The sequence below is a fragment of the Elaeis guineensis genome, chromosome 12 (genome assembly GCF_000442705.2).
Source record: "Elaeis guineensis isolate ETL-2024a chromosome 12, EG11, whole genome shotgun sequence".
Classification (NCBI taxonomy): Eukaryota; Viridiplantae; Streptophyta; class Magnoliopsida; order Arecales; family Arecaceae; genus Elaeis; species Elaeis guineensis.
Genome location: NC_026004.2, coordinates 11,650,214 through 11,664,149, shown reverse-complemented (window position 1 = coordinate 11,664,149; position 13,936 = coordinate 11,650,214). Strand labels below are relative to the sequence as shown.

General features: G+C 37.9%; 1 protein-coding gene across 4 annotated transcripts; it reads right to left on the bottom strand.

The window, feature by feature from the left end:
• Positions 1-729: 729 nt before the first annotated feature.
• On the bottom strand, positions 730-12,771 carry LOC105055205 (protein LAZ1). 4 transcript variants are annotated; one of them, XM_010936961.4, is made up of 9 exons: positions 12,161-12,762; positions 11,702-12,057; positions 11,547-11,603; positions 8,565-8,673; positions 7,583-7,767; positions 7,407-7,495; positions 3,066-3,327; positions 2,305-2,556; positions 730-1,701 (listed from the first exon to the last, which is right to left on the bottom strand). In XM_010936961.4, exons 2-9 carry the CDS (start codon positions 11,849-11,851, stop codon positions 1,348-1,350), a joined length of 1,458 nt encoding a protein of 485 aa, XP_010935263.1. In that variant the 5' UTR covers positions 11,852-12,057; positions 12,161-12,762; the 3' UTR covers positions 730-1,347. The 4 variants fall into 4 exon arrangements, 3 of the variants coding, with proteins under 3 accessions (XP_010935263.1, XP_073102620.1, XP_010935262.1); XM_073246519.1 differs by having other exon boundaries at positions 12,430-12,762; XM_010936960.4 differs by having other exon boundaries at positions 11,702-12,763.
• Positions 12,772-13,936: the final 1,165 nt, after the last annotated feature.

Below are 13,936 nucleotides of genomic sequence, written 5' to 3'. Positions count from 1 at the left end.
TTTGTTTTATACCTTGCATGAGATGGTATTTCAACACTCTACTACCCTAGTCAGTGAACCTTGGGATAAAATTTTAAATCATTTCATAAAGTCTATTTCATGCATTTTTGATCTACTGTTAATCAGCTATCAACCAGCCTTGCACCCTTGGATGTGCGAACAAGCGGAGTCAGGCCGGCTTGTAGGCTGCTCAGCCTTTGCTTTTTTTTTTTCTCCTTTTTGTCTTAATGAAAAGGGCAGTCAAACTTGAAGAAAGTTAACAACATATGTTCAAGCTTTTCTTTTTGTTGTCTGAACTCAGTTTTTTACTGAGCTTCTAAACACTTTTGTAAACCTAGGGTGTCCAACCACAGGTCAACTACGAGCCGAAGCTCAAAAAATTTTGAATCTCAATTTATTTCCTAGCTGAACAAGATCAAAGGAGTCTGTTACCTGGCTGAGCCTTAGCTGTTTATTTACAGCTCTGTTTGTTTGCAGCTCTGCTACTCATTTGATCCTGGAGCTGGCAGATGTAGTCTCCAAATTTTCAAACAGGCAACTGACTTACGGTGACCCACTGAAAATAGCTAGTGGCTGATTTGCCAGTGTGGAAGAAACTCGTGCTCAAGAAAGTTAGGTGTACACATATTGTTCATGTCTGACAAGTTGTTGGATCATACTGGGGTAGTCAATCTTACCATTTTCATGGTACACAAGGGTTCTGTATTAATTGGGAAGGACACTTGATGGTAAGTAACAACCTGGTAGCGTATTCAAATTCAATATATTCATGGTGCTACATTTTTAGGAAATAATTCTGGATGTCATTAAAACAACCCAAAAGAGCAGGCGCCCAATACTTGTAACTGCTGGTGGAAATTGAAGCTTTACAACAACCATTAGAGCAGGTGCCCAATACTTGTAACTGCTGGTGAAATTGAAGCTTTACAACATCCATTAAAGCTTTATAACATCCATTACCCTTGCAACAAGTGTCAATTGGATGCACAAGCTTGCTGGGTCTCATCATTACATGAGGATTTTTTGATCAATAGAACCCTCCCAAAGAAATTGATCTCTTGGAATGCAATCTGCACCAGAGCATTGATGGAGCTGCGGCCATTTCGGCCATTTCTTTTTGCTCCACCCAGGGAGCTCCGATGAAGCTAGGTATGTATACAATCTTCCTGCTAGGCATATACAAATTTGCCTAATGCTGGTGCAAAGAAAAGACCAAGAACCTTCACTTGCAGGCTTGTGATAGAGAATGTGATTAGATTCTCTCTGCAACCACTGATGTTGATGCTCCATATGCTCAGACCAGCATGCATCTTGTCTACTGTGAGGAGTGGATTTACTTCTATGGCTTCAATCCTTTGTTACCCACCTACGCCCCTGAATTTCATAACCACCATGACTATGATCACTACTTTCTCCCCCACTTTCTGCACTGGTATAACCTGATTTCCTACGGTGTCTTCTTCCTCTGAAAGCCCCAGTATCACTAACACTTCCATTCAACAGTGGATCATCTATTCCACGAATTACCCTCCTTGTTGGTGATGACGAACTGATACAACTATCGTCTTTGACTCTCTTTCTCTCCTTTTCATGCTTTTTTATGTTTTGAGATATCTTGTGAAGCTTCTCATTGAATTTTGTTAGGCCCTTCTCCATGGGCTCCACCGCATGTGTGACTGTGAACTTCAAATCATTGACAATCTGCAGGAGGAAAAAAATAGCTTAGGAATTCTACAATGCAATCCATATAAATCAAATTTTTATTTTTCAACAAAAATAAGGAAAAAGGGAAAAACATGTTCGCATTCTTGAATCCACGATGTTTCTAAAACTCCATGAAGAATGTTTAGCAATTTTCTGGTGTCAAAATGCCAAACTAGAAATCAGCATCTGCCATCAAAATCAGATAATGCTGTATCTACACCCAACATCCTGACTGATCTGAAATATAGATTTATTATTGAAACCAAAAATATCTGTAATCCAAATCAAGGATTCTTTATTCCATGATCTCTATCAAGGTTTTTTAAGACATGACCACAGATTTCTTCTGGAGATACGGTATTAGTACTCAGATCCATGCATCATGTCCGTTTGTCCTGCACAGGTCCAAGACATTATAAAGATTTGGGCTGAGAAAGCCCAAGAATGGAGCAAGAAAGTCTATAGGAGGAGAATAAGGAATTTGTGTCGGTGGTTTTATCAAAACTATTGGGTCGTATGCCAATTGAAACGCGCTTCAGGAAACCTTATTAAGAACTAGTAAAATTTGATAAAAATTTTTATGTGTGATAGAGATCTTACATATTCTCCTCCTCCAATGACAACATCTCGCATGCTTTCTTTGATACCTGTTCCACTTTTGATATCAACATCAGGCTGAGGAAGTCTAAGCTTTGTAGGCCGTTCACTGTCCCAAACCTCATCAGGGTCCAAAGGGCAATCCAAAGATGCATAGTCTCCAAGAACTGAGATGCTTCCCGGAAAGCGTTCACCCATTAGTTCATATGGCTTAGAAGGGAAAACATAGAGATGAACAATAGAGGCAACACCCATCTGCGCTGGAAGAAATACGTGACTGTTAAGACCTTCAGCTAGCATCAGGATCTTAGAAATTTTTCATGAACTAATCATAGACAACATTTCAAGGAACTTGGTTATGGAAACATGAAAGCATTAGTGCACGTTTTAGATAAGACATCTGACTCCTCAATATAGGACGAGTCAGATAAATAAGATTAATCAATGTCATATACAAATGACTTAGTAATAGTTGGTCCTTATACACAACCATTATTTTTCCACTGCACACATTCCAGATTGCACTATATACTAGATAAACAATTGTTCGCCATCCTAACATGTAAGAAAAGGATATCTGCTTAAACAAAATTGTCTCCTACCAACATAGCAGGAGCATAGCCAAGTATGCATAATGCTTTATAATACTCTGACACAGCAGCTGGGTAACGGAAATTACAAAAATACAATTGTTTGTGGTAGCAGTTCCTATCTAATAGGTTATATCTGAATTTCACACTAAGGAAAAACAAAATATTAAGTACCTCTATACAAATAATGAAGTCCTGAATGCTTGACTTTAATTGTAATCCCTGAGCAATAGGGCTTTTGAGCAAGCCCCAGCTATAAAGAAGTGCAATTGCCACACCTTGCCACCAAGTCAAAAAAACAATGGACTTGAATACCAAAAATTTGGCTAATGGTTTTATATGAGCCAGTTCATCCTTTGTTGCAGCGTAGAATTGAATTAAACAATACAATGCCCATGATTGGCTGAAATTAAGAACCACAGCCATGTAAGGGTACCTGCAAAATTTATTAAAAAAAGAACATCTGGTCATGTCTCATCAAGAATACTGGAGTCCTCACATGAAACAAATACAGAATACAAATTGTCATCATCTGCTCTATCAAAAATTTATCATAGAAACTGAGAACTCTAACTGCAATAGGTACACAAAATTTCATATATCAAAACAAAAACTCCTAAGTGCTGACATTGGCAATTACAATCTCAAATGAATGAATTAACAAGTTACCAGAGAAAAATCCAGTGCAAATATAAATTAATAATATATTAAAATGGCATGCCCAAAAATGGAATGCTTGTATGCGGTGCAATGGCTGCATAAAGCAAGCTAGTATCTCTGTATCGATCAAAATAACCTGGTACAATGATACACACCTAAAAATTTCAGATATACATAGGATAGATCAATACATCTTAAAAGTTGAAAAATATTAGCACAATGCAATCACAAGTCGATCAATTCAATACTGCATAAACAATAAGCAATTAGTGTTTGCATGCAATTGAATGATAAAAAGGTCAGTGATCATCTATCTCAACAAATCAACATTTGGAAATTAGTATAATATTTTCAAAGGTTGTACAATTGCCCATGCTTTGCATTTTGGTGTTTGAGGTCTTATAAACTGCAGAAAGTAGGGTAGATTGATTTTAAACTACAACCATCAGAAGTTCAGAACATAGTGAAGGTAAAGGATCACCACAACTGAGGGTTTGAACCAATATATTAGTTTGATGATAGTGACATATCTGATCTTAAAGTCACTACGAAACATGCTTGGCCATGAAAAATAAGCACAAAATCTGGTTCCCAGATGGCCAACAAAGTAACAATATTCACATAATTTTGGTTCTTATTCTCCTCAAGCATTATTAAATTTTGACACAAATTCAAAGATAAATAGAAAAACTGTAGTGAACTGACACTTATTTGCATACAATAATCAAGAGTTTACTAATTAATTCTCTGGAAGAGGAAGAACCATTTAAGTAAAAAGGTAGTGTCTTATGTAAGAACAAATGGACAGGATGAATCATATTGGTTAAACTTCTTTTCTGGTTAGGGTTTTATTATCAAATAGCGAAAACATCATAACCATTGTTGCAAAGAAAAAATAAGGGAGTTCCATCATTTTCCTTGCAACCTCTACATGGTAAGTTTATAACACCCTTTATGTGAAGGAGATTCATCCTTTTTGCAGTATCAGATCACAGAATTCATATCCTTTTTAAGGAGAAATATATCTTTATCATTACCAATGCATCACCTACTAAGTTTGGAGAATCATCTTTTTCAATTCTCCTGATTTTTGCAATAAGGATCAACAAATAGGTACATATATTTTTGGAGATAGAAGGCTCCTTGCAAAACAGCACCATGCTTTTCCAGCTAATAAAATGACTCCTAATCACAAACTAATACAATCCATTTTTACCTTGATATATTGTGCAGTACATGAAACCAGCCAACACCTTTTGAATTATCCGGACTCGACTTAAAATTTATATGATCCACTCAAAATGAACCTAACAACTTAGAAATGCAGTAATGCACCACCAACATGAATCACATAATAATTTCATCCATAAACAGAACCTCAACTTAAGAGTGAATCTCAGATAACTGAGTGCATTCACAGAACCTCAACTTAAGAGCGAATAATAAGTACCAGAAAAAACTCAAGTGCAGAAAAATCCAATCCCTTCCGAACCTTGGGACATCCCTCACATTACAAGATATTCGTAGTGCGGTGGGGCCCCTTTCAATTCTATAGAACCCAACTGCAGATTGCTGTGCGTTAGAAATTTGTCTTTCTTCATAAACATCTACCAAATAAGTTCTTTGAATATAATGAGGCTTTTTTTCACATCAATAGAAGTACTCAGAAACATTATCACATGCATTTACCATGCTTTTGTGGTTGGATAAAGTCCAATTTTAGGGATTCATTTGCAAAGTATGTGATTTGTGGGATAGATCATATATGTGTGACTGGACTGGCTGGAGTGATCCCAGTGGATTGCCGTAGTGGTTTAGGCTTCATGGACTACCTAAGAAGTAGGCTCATGGTAGGGCTAAGAAATTCTGTTTGGTTAATCACTGGGGATAATTTTTGGATAAAGGCTAGGTACAGGCATTACACTACTTGAGTTAATATGACTACTTGAATATGGATATCATTTTTTGTTGTCATCCATATAGTTCTAACCATTTAACTCTCAAATGTGGAAATTAGAATCTCTCCCTCCCTCTCTTGTTGCCAGATTTTTCCAGATATTATGTTTACCAATAACTTGGCATGCAAGGTTAAACCAAACAATTATAGGCTTCAAGCTGGCTTTAAGTTACAGATTTCATAGGAGATCAGGGTTTTATATTGTTACAGTGTAATATTTCATGTTTTGAGCACCCTCTACAATGATACAAGTTCTGAACCTCCCGTTTAAAGACAAGATGCCTAGCTTGTAATGGTAATGACAGATATACTGCCAGCAGTTTTACACCAATAAATCTATATGCTTTACCATACTAACCATACTAAAAAGATGACATCACACTAAGGTTTCAAGGCCTCAAAACCATTTTCACCAGCATGAAGCACCATTATTAACAAAATTAGAATAAAGCCAATCAGATATGAACTGATCCATACCAGAAACATTTTAACTCTTTTTACTAAATTAGTAACTGATGCGTGATATATTCATACTTATGCTAACCACAACAGTAATACGTCTAAACATGTTCTAATCTTCTGCAAGCTGATAATATCAAAATAATTACATATAATCCTATCCAAGATTCACGGACTCGATACCAGAGCCGTGCCGGCTGGCAGAACGGATCCGTACCATACCAGACCGGATTGATGCGAATCGACACAGAGGAGAAGAGGTGAACTAGAAGGAGGAAAAGAGCAAAAAAGGGGAGGGGGAGGGAAGGAGAGGGAGACGTGGAGAGGCAGTGGCTGGAGGAGACTCCGACGACGGCCACAAGCGGGTTGCTGGCACGCTCGGCGAGCCGTGAAGGCCTCCACTTCATTCGCCACTCAGTCGAGAGAAAAAGAGGGGGGGATGGAGAGAAAAAGAGAGAAAAAACCACCGGAGAGCCTGTCGGAGGGCCTCCAGACGGTGCAATCGCAGCCTTTGGTGCTGCATGTGTGAAACAGGGGCGATCCCATTATAGTGAAGCCGGCAATCTCCCCTATTTCATGGATTTTTTTTTTAATCCTGATTACAGTGAAGCCAGCAAACCCATTGAGTGAAGTCAGTAAATCTATTGTCGCCTTCACTATTTTTTAATTTTTTTAAAAAAATATCAAATAGTGAAGCCGGCAATGGCTTTGCCGGCTTCACTGTTCATCTTCGTTTTTTAAAGAAAAAGTCGACACATGAATAGGGGCGGTAGCCCCTGTTCCGTGGCTCCACCCATAGGGTTTTCATCACTTGGTGGCCATGATGGCCACCCAACAAGCTCCGACAGCCCTTGCACTGGTTATGCCTCCCTCCGATATGTCTCTCCCCCTCTTTCTCTCTCTCTTTCTCACTCGATTAAGTGCTCTATCAAGCAACGTCGAGCCACGGAGGCCTCTGTGGCCCTCCGACGGCCTCAACGGGCCACCGCTAGTCTCCAACGGTATCGTGCCATGTTTTCCTCCCCTCCTCTGATGTACCATTTTCCTCGACCAAACCATTCTGATTCCCCGCTAATCCGACTCAGTATAGGATGTATCAGCCGATTCGGCCAGTACGGAATTTCATGATCCTATCTGATGTTGTTAAAGATATAGATAAACTAAATTGCATCAAATAATGGAAGCTTGAAAAAGATAAGAACAGAATGCATCATGGCACCTTTTAGCTATAAGATGTAGATCTAGTAAGCAAATGAAATCAAAATCAAGTTAGAGTGGAAAATTCTGTAGGTAGATCATTAACAATAACCATAAGACAAAAGCCAGATTCCAACTATTGGTTTCGGCAATAAGAGTCTCATTTCATTCAGCTGGCAAAAATAAACAATAAATCCAATATGCCATCCGTGTTCCATCTTGTTAATTTCATATCATCTTACCCGCAGCTCAATTTGAACTCTCCTTCACAATATACATTGAAAGCTTCAAGAACTACTGCTAAAATGGCAGAGACTGTCTTTATTATCATCTGTTCAGAAAAGGAAAGACTGCATTATCTTATTTTGCCTTCATATAAAAAAGTAGAGAACTCTTCATATACAAATGGATAACATACATATTGAACAATTCCAATCTTAATAAGCTGATAAAACCATTCACCAAGTTTCCATGAATTTAGAATATAATTCATTGGAAAAGGATGCTTTATAACTCCCTTTTCAGAAGCATATTGAAGTAGGGGCGCGGAAGAACACGAACCACCCTGCCTCTCCAAAAACTCAATTGTTCTCTCTTCCCCACCTAAGTGCAGGATTCCAATCCAAAGTCATAATCAAGAGCCCGTAAGCATGATGAAAAGGCACATATAGTATAGCAACAAATTACAATATACCAGCAAAAACAACACTTAGGAACTTGACTATACAAGATGGGGTAATTTCATCATGTGAAAGTACATGTCACTTGTGTGACAACTAAGATCTACAATGTCAACTTCAAACTAATGGAAACCAACCAAGTAGTCCTTTTTATATATAGACGGCAGAAGAACTGCCAGAACTAAGAATTTGTTGACCCAGGATATTTGCAAGTTGACATGAAATGGCCATAGCCACCATACAAAGATATATGAATTTTATATTTAAGGCATCTGTTGAACTATCAACTTTTCTTGCCCATTTACTAGTTTATGCTCCAATAGAACATCAATTTCTTGTGAATTTCTGCAGAAACACAGCATTCATGCAACTCTAAATAACATCATCAGGTATAAATGCACCTTCATCCAACTTAGGTTTTCCTGGATCATATAGAGCATTTGGGCTGCAAAAAAATAACTGTGTATACCAATTGGCAAGATGTTAAAAAACGAGGCATGCTTAACATGAATGTGTCTTACGTAGACAATGAAAAAACGAAATTTTGGATAAAGATAAACATCAAAGATCAAATGCTCCAACTAAATTAATGGGTGTACCAACTGGCAAAATGTAAACACATAATGAATGCTTAACATGAATGCATCTTATGCATACCAAAAAAAACAGAGAAATGTAGATAAAGGTTATATCATCAGAGCTCCCATAAGAGAGGCCTACCCAGGCAAGCAACTAGATATCTTCCGAAGCAATACATGGCAAAGGCCTCATAACAATCACGCAGGATCTCACAATCAACACTAATTGATGGATTCACCAATGATACATACTGCATTAAAAACAAAAATAGGTTCAGCAAATCTTTTATATGCAACGCCTGGCAACTAAAATAACTCAAATATTTCTATGATGGACATTCAATGGGTTATTAGAGCCACCAATACAGTTGATAGACTTGTAAAAAGAACAGAAAATTTTTCTCAAAAGTTCTTTTTGACGAAAACTTGTAACAAAAGTTTTCTTGAATGATAGCAAAGCAAGAAGACAACTGTCAAACTGTCAGCAACATACAAAAAAGGAAAAAAAATCCACTATTTTTAGTTCCAGATGTCAAATCTAGTAGTGAGTGCATTAGAAGTCATAAAGCAGCACTCACAATGAAAAGAAACTATGCTTTTGATATAATAAAAAATGACAAATTGGGGATCCCAAACCCATCTAAACCGATATGTGGAAAATCTTTATTGCACAATTGATGAAAAGACTACAAATATGTGCATGGTGCTTAAACACATATTATCAAAAATCCAAAGAGCTTAAACACATATTTTGTCAGTTGTATGACTTTATCCAACAAGGATTAGAAAGATAAATAAAAATGTAATTAACTTAATAGGTCTTTGCAAATTGCCAAGCTTATGATTTAAGATCACATAGAAGAGATTGGGAAGCATAAGCTTCTGTATGTACAAATTTGACTAATGGTACATTGGATATACATTTAGTATAACTGGCAATATACTTCTTATACAACTTTGAAAATGGCTGGTAGAAGTCAGATCCTATACATTGGTACATGAAACAGATATAAGTTACCCTGTTTTGGCCATTTGGTGCACCAACCACTTTTACCTGCATGAGGGTCTCAACTAATCACAATCTTTTGGAAAGATCGTCTTTGCATCCTTTGAGTGATTCATGCTAAAATCCCTCTTTTCCAACAACAAAAAAATCACTGCTAATTTTGAAAGCAAATACAATCTCATTTCTAATATTTATTCTGCTAAGGTCATATGGCTGATTTAAGCTCTTAGATTACTTCAGCCTGAGAAAATTGGACATTAAACTTAGTTATAGTTGCATGTTGTCTGTTACTTTAAGCAATCAAAAAAATTTCCGTTGAAGGGCAACAGGTTTGAACTAAATGAAGAGATAATATATGATATTGGTGCAACCTTGGTAAGGAATTATGCTGTCACCAACACTTTTACGAGTCTATAAAAGGCAGTATTCTATTGGAACATGCTATTTGTCTTTTACAACCTGATGTAAAGCCTTGTTTGTGGTCTTACGTTAATGAAAGTAAGCTAAAGAGGAAGATGGTGCACATATAAAAAATCTTAAAATTTTTTCAGTGGATGCAAGTCCTCTCTGGCCTTTTCTATTACAAATCCTACAAAACGCATGTAGGTGAAGGCACCGTTTAATCTGAAGTTCTGAACCATATAATGGCTGGCCTCCAAAACCACTGGATTTGTTTCAGGTGGTCCCAGCAAGATCTTAATTGTGGCTAATATAAAAAATATAACATACTCAAATTTCCTACTCACATTGTATTCATGACAAAATGGCACAATCAACAGGTCACCATATATGACATCGACTAAGGTCTCACTTGCAAGACTTTCTCAATTTACTAAATATCCTTGTAGACTTAGCATACCATACTGAAAAATATTATCATACACTCTTGCCTTAGAAGTACAAAAACAATAGACGAGATTAAGGGAGATAACATGTAATGCCCTGTGTATTAGTGTATTAGCCGATGCTGTAGATTGTTGTGGCGATATGATTTCGCCAATGGTGATATTGCATGGCATTGGTGCAGATTGCATATACAAACAGAGGAGTACACCTAATAGTATTAACATCTGGACAGAACTTCTCTTCCATGAAACTTCCATCTGCAAAATCCATATTGGGATCTGGCATTTTAAGGGCAAAAAATACAAGGTTTGCATATACATCATCCAAGAAGATATTTAATTAATTATAGAAAAGCATCCACCACCAACTAGCTCCATTAGCAGTTGATGCTGATGGAGTACCAACAATTATCCACCATACCCAACATGACTTGACAAACTACTGGTCTTTACTCTTTAGTGCCAGTTACAACACTTCAGTATATGAACTAGATGATATAGCACCCGGAGTTACACTAAAGATTTAACAGCATCCAAGAGAACTTGCCACAGTTTTGGTTCTGTATGCATAACTTATTTCAACTACAAGAACTCTCATAAAGTTTTGATTGGAAATAGTTGTATCTGCATAATTTGGTTGATCAATCATCATCTTATTTTTGATTTTGGGGCTATGTTGAAGCAATTATCAACTATCACCATTTATTTGTTAATTTTAAATTAATCAAGTCGCATGAATGAAAGAAAGAAGGAAAGTATGGCTATCACATTGCTTAACAAAGACCAACTTTACTAGCCAAAATCTTTGACCTAAGGTACCATACCATTCTGGAAAGAAGACCCGACTCTTGGACCTTCCATTTCAGAAATTTTTTTTTAGCCCAATTCTAAAACTTCTTGCACTCGGATATAAGTTCAATGAATCCATGTTCAGGTGGTAAAGTTTACAATTCTATATATCCACTGATTCTTCAGAGTACTTCTATAAACAGGGATTCATGGGCATTGCATAAAAGCCATTTATTAGTTTGTAAAAGGTGCTTTAACATTTTGCATTCATAAAATAGAAGATAAAGAGATTGCACTCTCACAAGTCAAAAAAACCCTAAATGTTCTTATATCATCACATCTAGCATACATTATAATCATCAAAGCAACATGGTGGGGACACTATAGTCATCTGACAAAGAAACCACGTTCTTCCATAAAAAAGTCAGGCCTTTTTACATATTCACGTGAAAAACCAAATATATCTGAGTGATAGATATCTTACCGACTCAACAGCAAAGCAAGGGACCATTAGGATGACACCAATCAGAAACTTCTGCTCCTGTAAGTCATAAGTAAAAGCAACCGTCAAACAAAAGATAATTTTTTTCAAGCACCGCACAAAAGAAGATGTCCGGAAGCAGGGAGACAAAGTGGAACCTCAGGATTCTTATACGCCGAAAGATGATTGAATAGTAGAAGCATGGACAACGTCAGGGAGATGACTACAAAGAGACCAGCAATCAGTGTGGCCCATATGGGTGGCGAGTAAGACAAGAGACTTAAGTGGAATTGCTCTGTCATCTTCATTGAATAAGATACATGTCTTTTGCCCAAAACTCTCAAAGCTTCCGAGAAAATGGTCAATAGAACATTGGGACAATTTTTGACCAAAGGAATTCGCAAAAGCCAAAAAACCAGCAGTTTTTATCCCTATTTGAAGCGATTTTCAGCTCCAGCGATCAAAAAGATAACTATTTTAGAGGAAAGCCCACTCGATAATTCCTCAGAATAACCTGGAAATCACAAGATTCATAAAGCACCAGGCAACAAGTAATTCTTCTAGAGAATGATGGAACTTAGAACCCAAAAAGGTAAAGAAAACGTGCGACCACCCACCTCCAAAAATCTAAAATCTAACCGTTCGTAGCTCAAAAAACAGTCGACCTCCGATTCCAAGGTGCAAAAAAAAAAAAAAAAAAAAAAAAAAAAAAGAGAAAAGATAAAGAAATAAAGAAAGCGAGGCCTACAGTTTTAACGCTGCGCACGCTGAAAAACCCTAGAAACTATAAATCCAAAACCCTTCCTCCCATCAAACGCAAACCAATCGACCCGATCGGTAGTCGAACTACGGAACGATGACAAGAATTGCTTACGGCGGGGCGCACCTACTCGATCTGAGAACCTCACGAACTCGAAAGGAAGAAGAAAATTAGAAGAAGCAGAGAGATTAGAAATCAAATCCAGAAGGGAAGAAGAGGCAGAGCAGGAGATGGAGGATTCGCGGTGGCAGCAGGCTCTCTTCCGCCCCCAATCAGCGACGGGGGAGTTAAGAAACCGAAAGGCCGCGCTTATCGTGCGGCGACGGGCGATACACTGCGAAAGGGCAGCAGGTGATGAGATGTCATTAGAAAGACTCAATTGGCCACTATCGTCCGTATGATCGAGACTGGACGGACGATAGGGTTCTCAAGTCCCGGAAAAGGCAAGAAATGTGGAGAAACCACTGGGACTGTCGCGCGCCTGATGAGCACGATAGGCAGTTAAGAAACCGAAAGGCCGCGCTTATCGTGCGGCGAAGGGCGATACACCGAGAAAGGGCAGCAGATGATGAGATGTCGGTGGAAAGACTCAATTGGCCACTATCGTCCGTATGATCGAGACTGGACGGACGATAGGATTCTCAAGTCCCACAAAAGGCAAGAACTGTGTAGAAACCACAGAGATTGTCTATCGGATGGATACGTCATCCACCTTACAAGCACGTACATCATCCGACTGATAAACACGATAGACAGTATCCACATTATCTATATTGGATGAGTACGTCATTCCATCACTATTAAAATATTTGAGGATCAGTGCAGCTTCCAACACCTATGCCCAAGCCCCAGCATTTACTCATGGTTCAAACCTAGATCACTTGCGTAAAAATGAAGACCTGTTCCAACTAAACTACCGCTGTGTCGGCCTCAAGGCACATTTTCGAAGAGGAGAATAACCTCCTGCTACCATATTTCCAAATGGAGAGGAGAAAAAAAAAAAAAGGTGGAAGACTGCATTTTATTTTTCCGGCATACAGATGCAATATCGAATACAACTCCACTATTCCAATAGCCGATTTTACTTTTGGCTTTTGCAGAGCCTTGGCAGAAAGCAAAAGATCTACCGTCACAGCCACCATGAGGCTCAAAAAACATGTTAGAACCAAATGGAGATAAATGAGCATCTGGATTTTGAAAATACTTATGCACGTAGTTTCTAGCAAATTGAAGGCAAAAAGGAATAAAAAGAAAACCACATCAACGCCAGAACCATAGAATTGGCATGTACATTTTATTCAAAAAGCAATTGGTTTCTCTGATCAAACATTAGCATCATACTTTCATGCATATCTCATACAAAGCTTTAGAAGATCAGAATATCCCCGGACACCTTTAACAAGGCTAACATGACTTAATGATGGTACCAATGACTTCATAGAAATACTCATCATATTGCTTGGAATTACCACACAATATAGCCATAATATCTGAAATTCAAACAAGGCACAAGCGGATACAGAGATAAAAAAAGGCATTATAAATAATGATCCCCCCAACCAAATAGCTGCATCTCACTTGTCATTGCAGGCGTGCTGGATACGAGGCTCCCGATAGTGTAACATCAACAAGA